Consider the following 18526-nt stretch of genomic DNA (forward strand, 5'->3'; position numbering starts at 1 on the left):
CTTTCTTTTCTCCTGCTAGAATTCCAATTAGTCTTATGTTCGATTTTCTTAACCTCTATGTCTTCTAATTTTTGTTTTCCACTCCACTGTCTCCCTAATACTGCATCCTGGGTAATTTTCAACGCCACCTTGCAGTTCATCAATTCCTTCTTCAGCTGTGTCTAATCCACTGAGGTTTCCCATTTCATTATTCCATTTTTCTCATTTCTACAAGTTCTATTTGGTTCCCTTTCACATCGTTCCAACTTTGATAGTTATTTATTCTTTTATCATCCTTTCAATAGTCTTTTAAAACTTTTACTTTGACATATTAAATATATTTTACACGCCGTAAGTGATCAGTTGCTAACATCCATAGCATCTGTGGGATGAATCTACAGTTTATTGTTTTGGCTGATGCTTGTTCATGGTGGCTTCCTTTCATGTATTGGGTAATTTCTAATTCTGAACTCATTTGCCTTGGAATTTTATCTCTGGGAATTTTTTGTGGCCTGGGTTTAAAGTTCATTCCTCTAAAAGGACATATGTTTGCTTCTACCTTGGGGAGCACAGGTAACTTGGAACCACTTTAAACTACATTTTCAGCTTGGGGCTTTTAAAGCCAAATAAGCAGTGTGAATCCTAACCCTAAAAATCTGTGTGAGTACAGACATTAGATGATAAGGAACTGTCAGGGACAGACCTTTTCTTTGTTCTGCTCCACTCATACCTAAGGCTGAGACAGACACTTGTCCTTACTGTCTCTCTCTGTGGGACAAGATTTTCTAGTTTACCCACTGACAGTGTTACCCTTCAGAGACTCTGGATTTACTCAGGGGTCTCTGATCCAATTCTTCTTCTTTTCAGACTCCACCAAGACTTTGTGTCTTAACCCTGTAAGTGTGGCCCCTTAAACCTCTGGCTATACAGGTCATTAGAAATTAACACATCTTACTGAATTTACATTTCCTTGTTGTTTTCAGCATCAGAAAGATTTTCTTCCCTTCCAGTTTAGCCATGCAATACAAAAATATGTTTTTTTTAAAGGCTTATCCAGTTTTTGAAGTATGCAGCACCAAGAGGATTTGTCTGAACATATAGTTATCCATAATGTTGAAACTCAAAATCTATTTTCTTATCTTATTACATTAATCAGTAATATCCCACTTAAAATGGTGGTGATAGCCATCATCTTTGACTTGTTCCTCATACCATGTCTTTGATATTTCACTATTTAATGTGTTCACTGTTAGATTTTGTATAAATGGTCTTTATCATATTTAGGTAGTTTCCTTTTCTTCCTATTTCACTTGGGATAGCTGTTGAAATGTACGAAGTATTATTTGACATCTACTGATAGATTCAGTTTCGTTACTAAAACTTATATGAATACTCTACCACTTTTCATAAAATTGATAATGTATAAACATGAAAAAAAAATTCAAGCTGTGAAAATTAAGTCCCTGCTTCCCATTGTAGTCCCAAGTTCCCTAGTTCCATTCTATAGAGTTTACTGTGACTTACCAGAGACATTCTCTACATGCTCAAGCATTAGATGTGTCTCTTAATGCACACACAGGACACACATATACACACAATTCTGCACCCAACTTTTTTTTACTTAGTAAGACATTTGAGAGAGCATCTCTACTACTTATAAATAAAAGAACAATAAAAAGACTTTTATCCAACTTCTGAGTCTTTCAGAGACCAGAAAACCCCTCATCCAGAATAAGAATAGCATTATACATTATCTTCAACTAGCCGAGAATCAATGACTATTCCAGCAGCAAGGCTTTAGAGCAGCGCTTTAAAGTCCAAAAGAACTTTCTGCTATGATGGAAATGCTCATTTCCACAGAAACCAGTATGGCAGCCACCAGACACGTTTGGCTAGGGAGCACCTGAAGTGTGGCTGGTGTGACCAAGTAAATGAATTTTTAATTTCGGTTACTTTTAATAGCTACATGTGGTTAGTGGGCACTGTATCGGACAGCTCAGCTGTAAGGTTGTACAAGCCATTGTCCTGGTTTTACAGAAGAGTGACCTGAACTGCCAAGAAATATTTTAGTGGCGGAACCAAGATTGGTACTCAGATCTCCTATCTTTCCCTTCATTTCTCTTTCAATTTTAGCATAGCTGCTACTTCAGCCTGGTACTACTTTGGGTGTGGGGCAGCTACTCTCAAACTCTTCAAGCTGCTGCTCCTCCTGGAATTCATGGAGTCATCCCCATCTAATATCCACCTGAGAGTTAGCCTCGTGTACTTTAGCTGCTCATTCCCTACATCACTAGTTCTCATAAAGCTTTTCCCCGACTATACTGCTGCTCCTCTAGTTCGACGGAATCATTATTTCACAAAGAGATGCTTTGCTGGAGTTTCCTCTACTTCTTCTAAGCAACCCTCCCGTGCTCCTAGGTCGTCATCTTAAAGCTCCATTTCTGATCATGTCAATTTGCTCACAAGCCATCAGCAGTTACCCTTGCCCACCGAATGAAGTCTAAAATTCTTAATCCTTTATAATGCAAACTCATCATCTTTCTTTAAACAAATTTTTCATTTTAGAATGTTTTTCAGACTTATAGGAAAGCTGAAATGGCAGTTCAGATGGTTCCTACATACTCTAAATCCAGGTTCACCTCTTGTTAACATCTTACATTAATTACTATGGTGCATTTGTCAAAACTAATGAACTGACAGTGGCACATGACTAGTCACTAAACTCCATATTTTATTTGGGTTTCACTAATTTTTCCCTAATGTCCTTTTTCTACTCACACCTACTCATCACTATCCCCCTCCGTTCTATGATCATTTTTTAGAGATTCCTGGTTTTTCATGACCTTGACAGTTTCGAGGAGTCCTGGGTTTTTCCTATTTTTTTTTTAACGGTTAGACTGGGGACTCTGGGGAGGAAGATCACAGAAGTGAAGTGCCCTTTTCATCACATCCTATCAAAGTCACATGCTATCAACATGACTTATCATTGGTGATGCTAACTTTGATTTGGACAAATTAGTGTCTATACCAGGTTCCTCCACTGTAAGGCTATTTGCATGCCCCCCCCCCCCAGCTCCATACCCTAATTATTGGAAGCCAGTCACTAAATCTAGTCTACTCAAGGGGTGGGGAGTTAACCTCTACATCCTTGAAGGAGTTGTAAATTCGTAACTTATTTGGAACTATTCTGTGAGGAAGAATTGTCCCTTTTCCCTCATTTAATCAGCTATTTTTATTGATATTAATGTGGATTTAAGGATATTTATTTTAGACTTTGGGTTATAATCCAGTATTACTTTTTTCCTCAAGTTGTCCCACCTTTAGCCACTGGGAGCTCTTTCAGATGGTCCTGAGCACGTTCAACATGCTGCCCCACAGGTCTATTTTTTTTCCCTTGGCACCTCTTTTTGGCACCACAAGACACTCCAGGCTCATCTTCTGTATGCCCTGCTCCAGTCCTAGAGTCTGCTACTACCTGATACTCCAGAAGCCCTGGTTTCTATTATTGGAGACCGGTGCTAGGTCCCAGCTTCTTTCTTAGCTACAGACTCCATTCAACCAATCCTGACCATCACCTACCCATGTTCTCCTGTCTCTACGACCCTCTTCCTCCACTCACACCAAAATCAACAGGGCTTTGCTGGCAACGTTTTTGACTAGAGTGTTGTTCTCCTTCATCTGGTTGAAATTCTGCTCCTTCCAGAAGGCCTGAATCAAAACGCCTCCTCTTTCATGATGCCTTTCCAAAACTCTAACTTGACAGCCCACAGCCCAAAACTCTTAACTCGACAACCCCTTCATGATACCAGGCTGTGAGTTACCTGAAGGTGGCACTGTGACGTACTGACTTCTACATCCCTAAACTCAGCTGTAGTATTTGGCAAATCAAATAGTTGTTGCTTGATGAATATTGATTGACTAGATTAAGGTCAGTATAAGATGTACTCTTTAGCATCTACCAGGAAAAAACCACACACACACACACATAACCCAACACAAAACAAAACATCCTCCTGTCGAACCTTTAATGCCCCAGGTACCCTTCTTGGTCTCATGCCTGGAGAAGATACCCTGTTTGAGTCATAAGCTATTGAAAAACCAGAAGGAAAAGCCTTATGACTTTTCATCCCTCAAAACAGTCCTTTTCTGTTCCTAGTTACATGCACATGTGCAAAGATAAGGATCAGGGGAATCAAACATACCATAAGGAAATGTGCAGAGCTGTCCCAAGTCAGGAAACCTCAATAGGAAACAGGCAGCAGCCCATGGTCAAATGAAAAGATGATCTGGTGTAAGCATTTCCCTAGACCCCGTCGCCTCCTGCCTTTCTCACTCAGTCACGTCTATCGCCTGGGTGTTGGGGATGTGAATGTAGCAAGGGGACCACGGACGCACCTGCATACTGAGACACTGGGAAATGTGTCCCAACTTTGGACCACTCAGAGACTGTATTATTTGTGCCCTGGGTATGAGTATACCCAGGGGGACTGAGGATGCTGCCTCCACCGATCACCCTGAGGAGAGGCCGATCCTGGGATCAGAAATGAGATGAACTTTTGGCATGGAGTAAGGGGGAACTTCTTCATTCTGAGGGGTGGGAAGCTTTTGTTCTGAGGTGTGGAAATGGCTGTGAAAGGATGGGGAATTGGTGTCATAAAGAGGAAGGCCAGAGTGGCTAGTATCTGACTTTTCCCAGGCAGTGACGCCAGTGGTACAGAGAAACGGCCTGTATTGGGAGGAGGAGCCCTTACAGTATGATGCTGACGCTCCTTCCCGGAGCCCCTTGGCCCACCTGCGTTCACCTGCAGCTGCAGGCGGCTCTCAGCACACCGGTGGGGCCCATCTCTGGCCCTGAAGCTTTCTCCTTCTCCACCAGGAGTACAATCCAGAGGTTCTTAATTCCTACACAATCCTCAACCACAGGGTGATGAGAGCCATAGGATAAATGCCCCTGACTCCCCGTCCCGGGGAGGGTGATTCTGAGGTGTGGTGTCACCTGGTTTCTCAGACGGACCCCTGCAGCACTGAGCCCTGGTCGCAAACAGAGCTGTCACCCTTATTAATACACACTGGACAGCATTTCTCTCCTACACTCCTTACTTGATGTTTTGTACTTTCTAAGATCACCTCTCATGTAAAGTTCCTCCACCCAAGTCCTTGTTTCAGTACCTACTTCCAGGAAAACCTCAACTCAGATCTGTTGCCAGGCAAGAGGGAAGACACAGAGCATGGAGGCAGCAGTGGGCAGCTGGGTTAGGCAGCTCGGAGAGAAGGACCTGGGGGAGGCTGTGCCAGAATAACCCCCCAGACATGCCTAGGGACCCTGAGCAGGGCAAGCAGACCAGACTTTGAGGCTGAGCAAGTAGCATCTGGCCACACCAGGCATGACGTCCCCTCTCAGAGCCCATTATTAGAGAAGACCCAGCCAGACAGTTCACCTGTCACCTCTTCAGAATTTCATCGTAACAATAACACACGCAACCTTCTGCCGGGAGATCCCTGCCTCAGCATCTTGTTCATCTGTGGGTTGAGTCCCTGCTCCACGGTGTCACCAGAATGGCTTCCTGGAATCCAGATCCATATCCTGTCCTCACGCTGGCACATCTGGACTCCTGGAGGTCCCTATGCCACTTTTTTCTTTTTTCAAGTGCCAGTATTTCATAGTTAAGTTTCCTAGTCCCAAACTCAGCCCCTTCCTACTCTCCATGATCAGCTCCAGCACAATTTGAAGCTGAATTTGTGGAAATGATCATACCTGATTCACCTTGGTACCACCCCTGCACATAGATGTTTATTTGTGCAACAGGTAGCAAGTTAAAAACACAAAGTAAAATGCCCAGATACTAATTTCTAAACATCATTCTCTAATAAAAGAGCCTGGGGCTCCTTGGAGAGGTAGTTGATTCCAGGGCCAAAGTAAAAGTGAAACAGAAGATGAGCCTGGAGCATCTTATGATATTAGAAAGTAAGGAAATGCTAAGAAAAAATACGGGGCAGCATGTTCAGGAAGTGCCCGGGAGCCAACCTGAAGGAGCGCCCAGTGGTCGAGGCTGGAGGTGTATGAACAAGACATGAAGGATGACAGCACCGGATTATAACCCAAAGTATGAAGTGAGTATCCTTGCACTCGTATTGACATAAATTAACACTGAATTAATAAGCAGGTGGGAAACAAAGGACAACTTTTCCTTACAGAAGACTTCCAACTCATGAATGCGGAGGGAACAGGAAAACAGAAAAACAGAAAACCTCCACTAGGCCACCACAGTGACAACTGCGGCAGACACGCTCCGCCGATTGTAGTTAGTGGGAGGAGTGCAAGGAGAAACAAGGCGTTCGCGGTCTTAAAGTATCTCCCTGCAAATATATTAATTACAAGAGAAAAACAGTCACTTTACAGTGAAGAAATCTGGCCGACACCACCTTAACCAAACGGTCAAGGTGACCACCAGCAGTGACAATTCATGCTGACATCATCATGTCCTCCCTGAAAGGACACACTGAGCAGGACACTCCACTTCCGTGGTGTCCTTCCCCGAAACACATAGCCGCAATCTAATCGTGAGGAAACATCAGACAAACCTAAACTGGGGGCCATTCTGCAAAATAACCAACCAGTCCTCTCCAAAACCCCAAGGTCATGAAAGACAAGAAAGACTGTCCCAGATGGGAGGAGACTCAGGAGATGTGACAACTGAATGTCATGGGGGATCCTGGATTACCTCCTAGAACCAAAAGAGGACATGAAAGTAAAAACTGGTGAAATCCAAAAAAATTCTGTGATTTAGCTAAGCATTGTGTCCTGAAGATAATTTCTTGGTTTCAATGCCTGTCCCATGGTTGGTAAGATGTTACCACGAGAGGAAGCTGAGTGAAGGGAAACAGGAACTCCCTGGGCTGTCTCTGCAAGTCCACTAGACGTCTAAAGCCAGTTCAAAATAAAAAAGCTTTAAAGAAACAGTGACGAATGGGCCATGAGTTTGTTTAAGTGTTAAGACAAATCATGAAATATAAAGAAGATCGGGAAGAACTCCGTTGAGTGTTCTCAAGGCAGGAGACAGCGTAACCTGCAGCAAAGGACGTCACAGCCAGGGAAGCCAAGGGAAGCAACGAGGCTCTGAGCTCCGGGGGCAGCAGAGGGGCTGGAAGAGAGTGGTGAAGCCCCCCTTGCCCAGCACCCAGCAAGCCAGTCACTTTTCTCAGTGCTGCACGTGTACTAATGGGATGGGTTTGACACAGACAGACACGCATTTGTGGGAATAAGGTTGCAAGAATTGTGACTAACAGTGCGGGAAGAAGAGGGAGCAAACCAGGATGACGCCCAGGTTTCTAATCTGTGGTGGTAACACGACTTATCAAGGTGGAAAACGGAATGGGTTTGGTGTTGAAGAGGACTATTAGCTCAGTCTGGGGCAGGGTGGATACAAGGTGACTATGTGACATCCAGGTGGGCATGTTTGGAGGGCAGTTAAAAGATAACTTTACTTACAATTTCAAAGAGAAAGCCGTTGCAGAGATGTAGATCTGAGGGTGATGATCATATAGATGACGGCTGAAATCGTAGGAGGAGATGAAACCCCCCAGGAAGAGGGTATGGAAGAAAGAGGAGGGCCAGGGGTGGAAGACGGAAGAACCCCAGCCGTTACGGAAAGAATGTGTGAGGAGGACTGAGAAGTGGGCGTCAGAGGTGCAAGAGAACCAGGGAAGCGAGAAACCTCCAGGCCGGGGAGGGGGAAGGGATGTTTAGTAGTGTCAAATGCCACAGCACCGGAGGAGGTCTGAGCTGACACTGGTGACCTGGGGAGGAAAAGTTGATGGAGAGATGGTGGCACCCAGCCCGTACCTCGCCAGGGAATGATTAGTGGTGGGGAAGCAGATAGAGGGAGTGCCAAACATTCTTTTGAGAAACTTGGTTGGAAAGAAGAAAGAAAAATAGCTGGAGGGGAACTCGAGGTCGGGGGGGGGGTCACCCAAAACTCTAGCTCCAGACCGACTCCTTCTCCTGGGGGCACCCGATGCGTGTTTTTAACTGCAAACCCGCTCTCTCCACTGGGCACCCTGCCTGGGGCTTTTGAATGTGTCTGTCTAGCCCTAGACCCACAAAGGACCCAAACTTGAGTTGACAGAAGCAGCAGCACCTCTGTTGTGAATCACCTCTTCAACATGAAGTTGAGATCTGAAATGATCTAATCTGACTTTGCACTGGGTGCCTGACTCGGGGCCGCACGGATGTGATGCTGGAAGGTTTTGTAACCATTCCCGGAGGCAAGATTGCTTCACAACCACGTTCCATTGCTCCACAGCCATGTTCCACCCTTGCTTTGAAAGCCCAGCGTGGAACAATTTGAGACAGTCTCAGAGCCTGCTTAGAAATTTGCTGGTGGAGTTAAAAGCTACAGTCACTAAGAAAGATGCTCAGTGGGGCTCATGGCTCTTCCATCTCCGCCTGTCTCATTTCCGCTCCATGTTCAGTTGCATTTACAAGCCTTTAAATATTAACACTCATTAATATTGATGCTTGAGTACCAAATCAGCTTAGCTTCCTAGAAATGACTAGATTTTATATTATTCATTCATTCATTCAATATACATTGACTACATGCTCAGCAACACGTGTTAATACTGGAGAAGACTGGATAAATAAATACAGCATGGTTCCTGCCCTTGAGAAGCTCACACACGCTTATATAAACAGCAGCAAACAACATAAAATGTCTTATAATAATAAAGGCATGCATATTATATGTGTGTCTATATGACAACAGCATATTATATATATGCATCTCTATAATAAAGGCACATATGTTCTGTATATGAGTGTGTGTATGTATATGCAAGGAAACAAAGAAGAACGCGGGACTGTCTCTCCCAGATGTGACTGTGTTGTGAGGGCTGTGAGAGGGAGGCACATTCAGTTGACTCTAGAAGATGGAAGGATGGGCGGTAATGGTTTGCCCTGGTGGATGAAGGAGGAAGAAGGGCCTCAGAGGCAGAAGGAATAGCAAGGGTGAAAGTAGAGAGGTGTGTGTAGTCATGTGGCGACAGCATTCGTAAACAATAAATCACCAACAATGGAAATGAATGACGAAGGACACTGACTGGCAAGCACTGTGCGTCAGGCACTATTCTAAACCTTCCACATAACATGAGCCACCTGTCTGCGTGGCCGGAGGTGAGGCTGGCCAGACAGCTGGGTGTCAGAGGATGAAAGGTCTTGAATGCGGTGCTAACGCGCTGGAACTTTGTCCACAGGTAGGGGAGAGAGTCCTGGGGGGATTAGATTTGCGATTTAGAACATTCCTCCACTAGCTGTGTGGGGAATGGGTTGGGGGAGATGAGATGGGAGGCAGAGGTGAGTCTGGAAATTGTTCTGACAGTTCAGACAAGTGAACGTGGCAGTAGGATGGATGCAGGACAGAATTCTGAGCAAGAGGAAACAGACCTTGGAGACCCCACATCCCTGGGGGTAAGGAAGAGGGAGAGGGGTTCTAATCACTCAGAGGGGAAGAAACGACTTCAGGAAAGTGGATGAGCTCAACGTGAGGGGCCTAGTGGGCAGCTAAGAAGGAGAGTCTAGAATGTGGGGCAGAGGTTAGGATGAGAGAAAATGGGGAACAGAGAGGAGAAGTCCAGATCCACTCTGCTAAGATCACCCCTGAAGTCTCCTTGCCCTCCCCCACAGCCTGACATGTTCACACGAACGGATGTGAACTGACACAGGGACACACACCTTTCCAGAGCCAAGACACCTAGAGACACACACAGGAGCCAAACGTCAGTCACAGAGGCACATACACTTGCACCAACCTAGAGATATACACACAGGGCCATAGATCACAGAGGTACACACACATGCACACACACGTACACATGTCCACAGGTGACAGAGGTATACGGATGCATACATGCACCTCCACACACATAAATATCCCTACAGAGGCCACAGGTGCACAGGTTTCCGGAGAGGGTGAGGCGGAGCAGCCCCACCTGGCCGTGGAGACTCCCTAGGCAATTCATTTATGAGACTCCAAGAGGACATCTGACGGCCCTACTCGTCTGTTGCCTGACATGCTACGCATTCTATCCCATCCCAGGTGAACTGCTGTGAACGGAAAACAGTTCCAAACTAGGAGACCGAAGACATCCACTGTGCCATTCAACTCGCCTCTTACCAAAAAGCTTCTGCAGGACTTGGCCATCGTATAAGTCTTCAGCCAGGTCTTTCACAATGATTCTTTCTCCGACCAAAACATCGTTAATCCAGTCAATTAATACCTACAGAGAGAGAGAGAGAGAGAGAGAGAGAGAGAGAGAATAAGAGTCACGGGGTACTTTCTTATAGACCAGCTTTCTCAGTCTGGACAATGACAACGTAAATGAACCTCAGATTCTGAAAAGAGCAGAACTGTCCACGTGACCCCATACGTGGACAAGCAGCCGTGAGTGTGAGCCCCAGTGGCTGTTAACTTTCAGGTGACAGCCCTTCTAGTGCTGGTGGCACCAGTGTCCCTGCTAATATCTTCTGGCCCCTACCATTCCCTACCCCAGTGGTAAGCAAATTCACACAGTGTTTGGCTGTGTGGCTTTGTACTGGGCAAGAGTATGGTCTTTGGAGTTAATGCAAACTGGGGTTGAAACCACTGCTTTACCTACTAACTTATTCATCCATCTCTGGGTTCTATGGACGTGTGTGTGTTTGTGCCTCTGTGACCCATGAATCTAAGGCAAGCTCTGAGACTCTGATTCCTTATCTCTAAAATTGATGAAAATACCTCTCACATTAAGTGTCAGAAAAGAATTACATGTGGCAAGGACCAAGCGTGCAATAAACGCACATTTTATTCATCAGTTACGCACTCTCCCATTATGATGTCTGGCCAGGTGGTTACTGCCACCAATATGTTGAGGAGGAGAAATCAAACACAGAAGGAACCATATCTGCCCACGGTCACAGAGCTCACTGTGGGCAGAGACAGGAATCGGACTCTCGTGCACTGTTCTGCAAAGCATGCGTCCTCCTCCCTGCGCCAGGCTCCGTGTCAGTGGGGCCAGAGTCTCCTCTCCCGCCCGTATCGCTCCCTGAGAGCCCTCCGTGCATCAGGCGTCCAGCAGCAGCGTGTCAGGTGACGTCCCACTCGGTGAATCCACACAACCCCCAGAGAGGCAAGTAGCACCAGTTTCATTTTTCAGGCAAGGAAACTGAAGCTTGCACAGGGTCACTGCCTTTTTCAGTTTTTACCTCTTTTCCATTTATGAGGATACTATAGTCAAGATACAGGAGCGTTCCCTCATCCTAAGGAGGTTCCTCGGGCTCTCTGCGCTCAGCCCCTCCCCTTAGCACGGGCCGCAGGCAACCACTGCAGTTCTGCCTTTTCAGCCATTTTATTTGAATGGATTTTGTGTTTGACTTCTGTGACTTGGCGTAAGTAGACGGCCTTGACAGCACAGGCAGGAGCTGGGTGGAGTCGGGGGCCTTGGCAGCACATCGCTCTACTGTCCTAAGGCAGAAGCTTCCTCCCTCCCCTCTGCTCCCCTCTCCTTCCCCTTCCCGTTCCTTCTCTCCTCTCCCCTCCCTCCCTCTTTCTCCTTCATCCATCCATCATCCACCCACCTAGCATTTATTAATACACGTTATATGCCACACTCTCTGCTGGACCTTGGGGGAGCAGTGATGAAAAAAAGAGACAATTTTTAATCCCCAGAGGCTCGCCATGTAGTGGCGGAGACAGAGATGTATACAAGTAGGCGTAACGTCATGTGGTGACTGCAAGGACAGAATTAAATCCAAGAACCACAGCAGCACACAGAGGGGAGAGCTACAGCCCTGGGGCTTAGAGAAGGCTTCCTGGAGGACATGGCCTGGCTGTGGCTGCAGGTGAAGAGTGGGTAGAGCATCTGGGCAGAGGGACCGCACGAACAAAGGCCTGGTGGTGGGGCATGCTGGAAGTGAGCGCAGAGTGTGGGTGTGTTCAGGGGGCCACCACCAGCAGGTCCGGTGTCCTGTGTGGCCAGGCAGGGACGATCTGGGGTTGGAGAGGCAGCTAGAGCATGGAGAGTCCCAAACCACCCCCAGGAGCGTAGGCCTCAACCTGCAGTTCATAGGAAATGACACATAGGTTTTGAGCAGAAAAATGATATATTCAGTTTAGCATTTTGAATGAATCACTCTGGCATCCAGTGCTTTTTGTCCTGTTTTTTAAGTGCAGCTTGGACAAACTGAAGAAGAACACAGGACAGTGAATCAGAAGGGGGATGAAATGAACATTGTTTGAGGGGTGACCACTTGTCAGCCACTGTGCAAAGAACATTATGCACAATATTTCACTTCCTCTCATTTCTGTTTGAACCCCACCTCCTCCACTCTGCTGTGACCATACACAAACCACCTGGCTATTCTGACACTCGGTTTCCTCATCTGTAAAATGGGGATAATACTAAATCCTCCTTCACAGGATGCTTTGGAGGGTCCTTGAGAAAAGCAGTGAAAGGACTGTGTGAACTATAAGACCCTAGCAAATGTGCGCTTACTTGCGCTAACTTCTCTGGCACTCATGACCAACACCATTCCCTGGGCTTTAGTCGTGCCCACTTCTGTTAAGTTTTCCATGTCCACCTCCTGGACCACAAGCTGCCTGTGGACAGGGACGGCTGGGACTTTCTATTCTCTCTGCAGGGGCTCCCGTGGTGCCTGCACATGGCGGGTGGTCTACAGACACCTGTTGAGTCTGGGAGGCACCTTGAAGCCCCTTTCTGATTTCCTCTTACCTTCATCAGTTCTTGAAGTTTGGGGTCACTGCGTGAGTTGGGATCCACCATCGTTCTCACTTCATTCTCCTCTTTAAAAAGAAAAGGCAGTCAGCAGGGTGGTCCCACATGAAGGCATTAGGCTAACCCAGAGAACAAGAGACCCCGTTACCCAGCATCGTGTCCTCAGGGTCCAGCTCGAAGGGGATGGGGCTGAGGGGCAGGTTGATGGCGTTCATGCCCTCCTCCTGAAGCTCGGACACTGCGGGAAGAAAGCACAGGGTCACACTGCAGCCCACTGAGGACTAGGGGTGGGGCTCCGTCACAGTCGTGCTCCATACTGGTATGTATTGAGAAATAGAGAAATAAAGCCACGTTAGCCTGCAGCTGTTACTCAGCCTGCAACCAATTCCTGCCTCTCCTTGCTACAAGGACCAAATTGTCCCCTTCATCTCACTTTTTCTGTCACCACACTCGCTTTCCTGAGAAACTGGGCATGGAAATCTGCCTCCTCTCAGAAACGATGTCGGAATAGACGGAAGTGAGACGGGCACTGATGTTTTTCTTAAGGCTCTGCCTTCACCTCTGGCCTGTCCCTCTTTCAAGGGCTTGCTGTCTGGGGCACAGTGGGCGCCCGACAACTCTTCATGGACCGGATGAACCAGGTCCCCCAGTGGAGGCTACATTTGTGTTGTAGATTGTTTCCATCCTCGGGTCAACCCTCCGCTGACTTCTCTCCTGGTTTGGCTTCCCTCAGTAATTTTCTGATTATCCTCCCTCCCTCCTCGGGCTGCTGCTCAAGAATGCCCCCATCCAGCCTGGGCTCTGAACCTGTCCCTTCAGCAATAGGAGTCGTGGGCCCTGGGGCCGGGCACCCCACCTCTCCAGGCCCGTTTCCTCAGCTGAACATGATGCGCTACAATGGTTGACCAGCAAGTTCTTTTACAGTTTCCAAATCCTAGAAATCTACAACTCTACTGTCCTCACGAAAAATCACAAGAGGTCAAGGACCACTATAGATGTCCAGTCTGCTCCCTCCACACATGCATCCCCCACATGAAGCCTTAGTGAAAAATAAAAATTCCCACCACAAAACCAGTGGTATGATGGACTCTCGCTGAACACTGACCTTGGATTATCACCTCCCTTAAAAGCGGTGACTCAGATCCCTTCACCTCTACTCAGTTCTAGTTTGGCTGATGACTTTTCACCAATGAAGCTCCGAAGGACCATTTTCTCTGAAGGTGTTGGTCACCCAAAGGTTCTTAAAGCACTGATAAGCAGCCGTAATCAACCTTAATAAAAGCAATGTCCCATCTTTCTGTTTTATTTTTTATTGACTCTGGCTTCACCGATTGCCAGCATACACTTGCAAGAAGCCTTAAGCACAAGACAGCTGCTTACAAAGAGTTCTTTCATATTAGCAAACTCACTGGTGGTTGCAGTTGGACAGGGAGCGAGATTGCCTAACAAAGAGAGTGAAACCCACTCGACCCTAAAGAGACACAACTCGCATTATGAAGCTGGTATTTAGTCCTGCTGTTGTGGGCCCTTGACATTCACATGGGATATCGGCCAGTCACCATCTCGACTCTCCAAAGCCACAGACACCCACTACTCTATATAATCCCCCCACCCATAAAAACATAACTGAAAACTATAAGTGACCCTTCAAAGCTTAAATGATTCTATAAGTATAGGATTGCGTTTGCTTTCCAAAGAACAATTGCTTCCTTAGACTTCTATAATTTCTTCTAGTGTTCCTCCTAGCACTAGCAGTTTGCTTTCTTTTCCAGGCTGTTTCTCACAAAGAAGCAAGATTTCCATGACTTAACAAGCACCACTAGGTGAGCTATGGGCAGTAGAAGTCAAGTCACGTCACAGTGTGGATGTGAGGCTGGGCTTGCTGGCCAGTGAAGAGACTAGCTCCTACCCAGGACCTTCTGGATTTGCATCCCCCTAGCCAGGTCTGCGCTGTCCAATACAGTAGCCATTAACCACATGCGGCTATTAAAACTCAAATGAATTGAAAATTCAATTTCTCAGACTCACACACATAGAACACAAACTTATGGTTACCAATGGGGGAAGGGGGTGGGAAAGGATAAACTGGGAGTTGGAGATTTGCAGATACCAACTAATATATAGATAAACAAGTTTACACTGTATAGCACAGGGAACTATATTCGATATCTTGTAGTAACCTATTATGAAAAAAATATGGAAACGAATATACGTATGTTCCTATATAACTGAGTATTATGCTATACACCAGAAATTGACACAACATTGTAAACTGACTATACTTCAATAAAAATATATCTAAAAAATTCAGTTTCTTAGTTGCATCTTTCACATTTCAAGTGCTCAGAGGCCCAGGTAGGCAAGTGGTACCACACCGGACAGTGCCGATGCAGATTTCCACTGTCACAGCAAAGTCAGTTGCACGGCCCTGTCCTAGGTGATCCTGTGTATCCAAATGCTGATGATGCCCACGTTTAAAATCTCCAGCCGAGGCCTGACCCTGAGCTCCAGGCTTACTTGATGTGTCCCCTCATGTCTATTAATGGAGATCTCCAATTTACACATTCAAAACAGAACCCGTGAGTCTCAGCGCCCTTGTCCCCGCCATAACAACACTAAACCAAGACTTGTCCATCCCCTAGTCTTCTCTTAAAGGGCCCTACCATTTACATAGCGGTTCAAGCCAAAATCTGAGGAAATCACCTTTCACTTCTTCTTCCTCACCATCTGTAGCCAACAAATTGGCAAGTTTTGTGGGCTTCACTGCCACACCAGGACCCTCTTCCAACCACTTCTTATCATCTCCACCACCACCACCATCCTGGGTCAGGCCACTATTATCTTTCAGCTAAACTACCAGAACCACCTTCCAACTGGTCTACTGCTTTCTGACGCATGCCCCCAGCCCTACCTACTTTCCATCGCATAATCAGATGGTTTATAAGGATGTAAATAGGATCCCACATTCTCCTACTTTAAGCCTTCCCACGGCTTACCATCATCCTCCAAATAAACCCCAACTCCCTACTAAGACCGCCTGCAAGACCCCCTGATTAGCCCTCTGCCTCCCTCTCATGTCGTGTTTTCTTCACAGCGCTCGTTACCATCCGAAATAATGATTATTTCTCTATGTGTTAACTATTCGCCCTCAACAGAATGCAAGCCGTGGGAAGACTGGCACTCTTTCTCTTTTGTCCACTATTAGGTCTCCAAAGAGGAGCCAGACTGCCTAGGTTCCAATCCAGGATCCACCACTTCCTGGCTAGGTGACTGTGGGCAAGTTCACCAGCCTCTTATACCTCAGTTTCCTTATCTGCAAAATGGAGATGATAATAATACTGCCTACCTCCTAGGGTGGTTGAGAGGATTAAATGATTTAATATATGTAAAGCACTTAGAAGAGTGCCTGGTAAGAGATATGTAATTATACGCTATTACTACTTACGGTAAGGACTCAAGAATCATTTGTTGAATAAATGAAAAAACTGTTAAGACCACCACCCTTCCACTGAATAGGTTATAAGTTGAAGCACAATTTACCAAAGGGGTGTATAGGATGCAAAGAAGGATTTCAGCTTGTCCTTAGGGGAAAAAAAATCCTATTTTGGCCTGACCCTGAGTGTGTGTTTACATATGTGTGCATATTTCTAGAGCAGCATGTTCAGCTTACATTTTGTCAAGAGAAAAAAGCCACCTCCGTCCCAAGACTGTTGTATAGCCAGAGCCAATCTGTGAATATGGAGATACTTACACCTCTCACGTGTGACTAGAAATGCAATATATGTGCCAGGACTCCTAAGGGTGTGGCCGAACAGGATCTCTTCTTCCGGGTAGATCTTGTTCAAAATGTTTTCAGATGAAAAATCTCCAGTCAGAAACACTCCCCTCTGCCCTGCCTCTTTAATTCACTCACAGAGACAAAACAAACCCGAGAAGAAAGGCTGAGATATGTTTGCAATTGGAAATGTTTCTTTTTTCAGGAAATGATTTGGTACAGGAACATCATTCCCATCCCATTAACTGCTGACTCGGAGCCAACTGTTTGTAAAAGTGAATATGCAAACTGCCCAGTTCAGGCCTGGCCCCCGCCCCATGGGGCTGCATTAGTGGCCACGTTCCCAAAACAGCCCGCGTGCTTTGGAGGTTTCACTTCTATTAAACCAAAGCAGGACCCGGCAGAAGCCCCTTGCCGATCCCTGTGCTCTGAAAGAGAAAGGGCTGCAATTCAATTTTCTCGGCCTAGAATATGAGTATGATGTTTCTCCTTTCAACCTCCTCTAACAATCTAAAACTAAGTCTGCATGTGCAGCCCTCGGTGTCTCGCAGTGCCATTAGTCATAACTTAATGAACAGATTAAATGCCCAGCTGAAGGTCGGGCTCGGGAGAGCAGGGCGATAGCCGGGACTCCTGACGCGCTCACCACGGGAAAGGGTGCTGGGCTCTTCTGGGAAATGCAGTCTCACTTGGGGGCTGGCTACACAGCAGGAAAAGTACACTGATGGGCTTTGGAGTTTGAAAGAGCTGGATTTGAACCCTACTTCTATTTTTATCAGCTGTGGGACCTTACGTTCGTGACTTAACCTCCCTGAAATTTGGTATAAAACTATTCTCTGTAAAGCAAGGGTGTAGCTGACACTGGTGGTTTCCTCCCCAATATTGATTTTATTTTTCTCTGCTGAAAGAACCCTCATTTTGTCCCAGTATACACCCCTCCTTCCTCTGCCTCTAGGTGTGATTTTGATTGATTTAAACTAACATGATGATTTCAATCCCCTTAGCAGTGATGGGCTCAAACGTTGTCTTGTAACACAATTCTGGTCAAAGAACTGTGACAGGAAATTTCTAGAAGCTTCTAGAAAAGTTCTCCTACATTTTAAAGACAGGCCCAAGGAAGAGAAGGTATCTTTCTAACCATTATTGCATCGGGATGTTAAGCCTGGATTTACTGCAGCCACTTTGTAGCCATAAGCTAAGTTAACCCAAAGAAAAAGCTAGTATGCTAAAGTTGATGGAGAAGAGAGATAGAAGGGGGTTCTTGTTGATACTGCCAAGCCACCATCCCTAAAGCCACCCTAGCTTTGTGTGTCTTGGTGTAAGTGATATAATCAGTTCCTTTATTGTTTAAGCCAATTGAGTTGGCGTTTTCTGGGGCTTGGAGCCTGAACTCTCTTATACCAGGGCTTATAAAGTTAATGGAACATGGGACACCAGGCTTATAAAGTTGATGGATGAATGCAGTAGGTCTGCAATGAACAGTAATTTTCCTTTTCATTTTTTTCCATGGGAAACAGAATAGCTACAGGCATCCCTTTCACTCCAAAATATATATACAGGGACTCAAAGAACACCAGGTGGAAAACAAGTATGGCGAGAAGAACAGAGAGACATTTCTAAGAGCACAGAAGGGTCCATTTATGCAAGGCCAGTAATTTCACTCATTCAACCAATAAACAGTTACTGGGCATCTCCTCTGAAGCAAACCCTGTGCCAGCACTGGGGATAAGGGTTTGGGGATTTGATGTGAGTTGGGCCTCAAGCTGCTCACAGGTAGTGGGAGGGGCAGGCACATAAAAACATAACAGGCGGTCAGCTGCACTCAGGGGTGAGGGAAGTGTAACCAGAGGGCTCTGGGAACTCAGGTCAAACAAGGATAACTTGGGATGGAGAAGGCTGGGAACGATTCCCAGAGAGGGGGACATTTGAGCTGGACTTGAAAAACTTAAATTTTCATCTGACACAGGTACCCCACAAAAAGCACATCTTGTGTAAAAACAGCAA

At 46.1% G+C, this 18526-nt stretch overlaps 1 protein-coding gene and 1 long non-coding RNA gene across 4 annotated transcripts in view; one reads left to right on the forward strand and one right to left on the reverse strand.

The window, feature by feature from the left end:
• The window catches only part of LOC123619614 (uncharacterized), a 74671-nt gene extending 58006 nt beyond the window's left edge, over nucleotides 1-16665 (forward strand). The window contains exon 5 of the long non-coding RNA XR_006728282.2: nucleotides 14520-16665. This is a non-coding gene — a long non-coding RNA (uncharacterized LOC123619614). The remainder of the gene's footprint in view (nucleotides 1-14519) is intronic.
• Nucleotides 1-18526, reverse strand: part of PARVA (parvin alpha) — a 146644-nt gene that overhangs the window by 39383 nt on the left and 88735 nt on the right. For all 3 annotated transcript variants that reach the window (XM_074372384.1, XM_045524083.2, XM_074372385.1), the window contains 3 exons: nucleotides 12896-12985; nucleotides 12745-12815; nucleotides 10152-10254 (listed from right to left, as the gene is read on the reverse strand). In XM_074372384.1, coding sequence (XP_074228485.1) covers nucleotides 10152-10254; nucleotides 12745-12815; nucleotides 12896-12985 — 264 coding nt within the window. The remainder of the gene's footprint in view (nucleotides 1-10151; nucleotides 10255-12744; nucleotides 12816-12895; nucleotides 12986-18526) is intronic.

Source organism: Camelus bactrianus, chromosome 10 (genome assembly GCF_048773025.1).
Source record: "Camelus bactrianus isolate YW-2024 breed Bactrian camel chromosome 10, ASM4877302v1, whole genome shotgun sequence".
Classification (NCBI taxonomy): Eukaryota; Metazoa; Chordata; class Mammalia; order Artiodactyla; family Camelidae; genus Camelus; species Camelus bactrianus.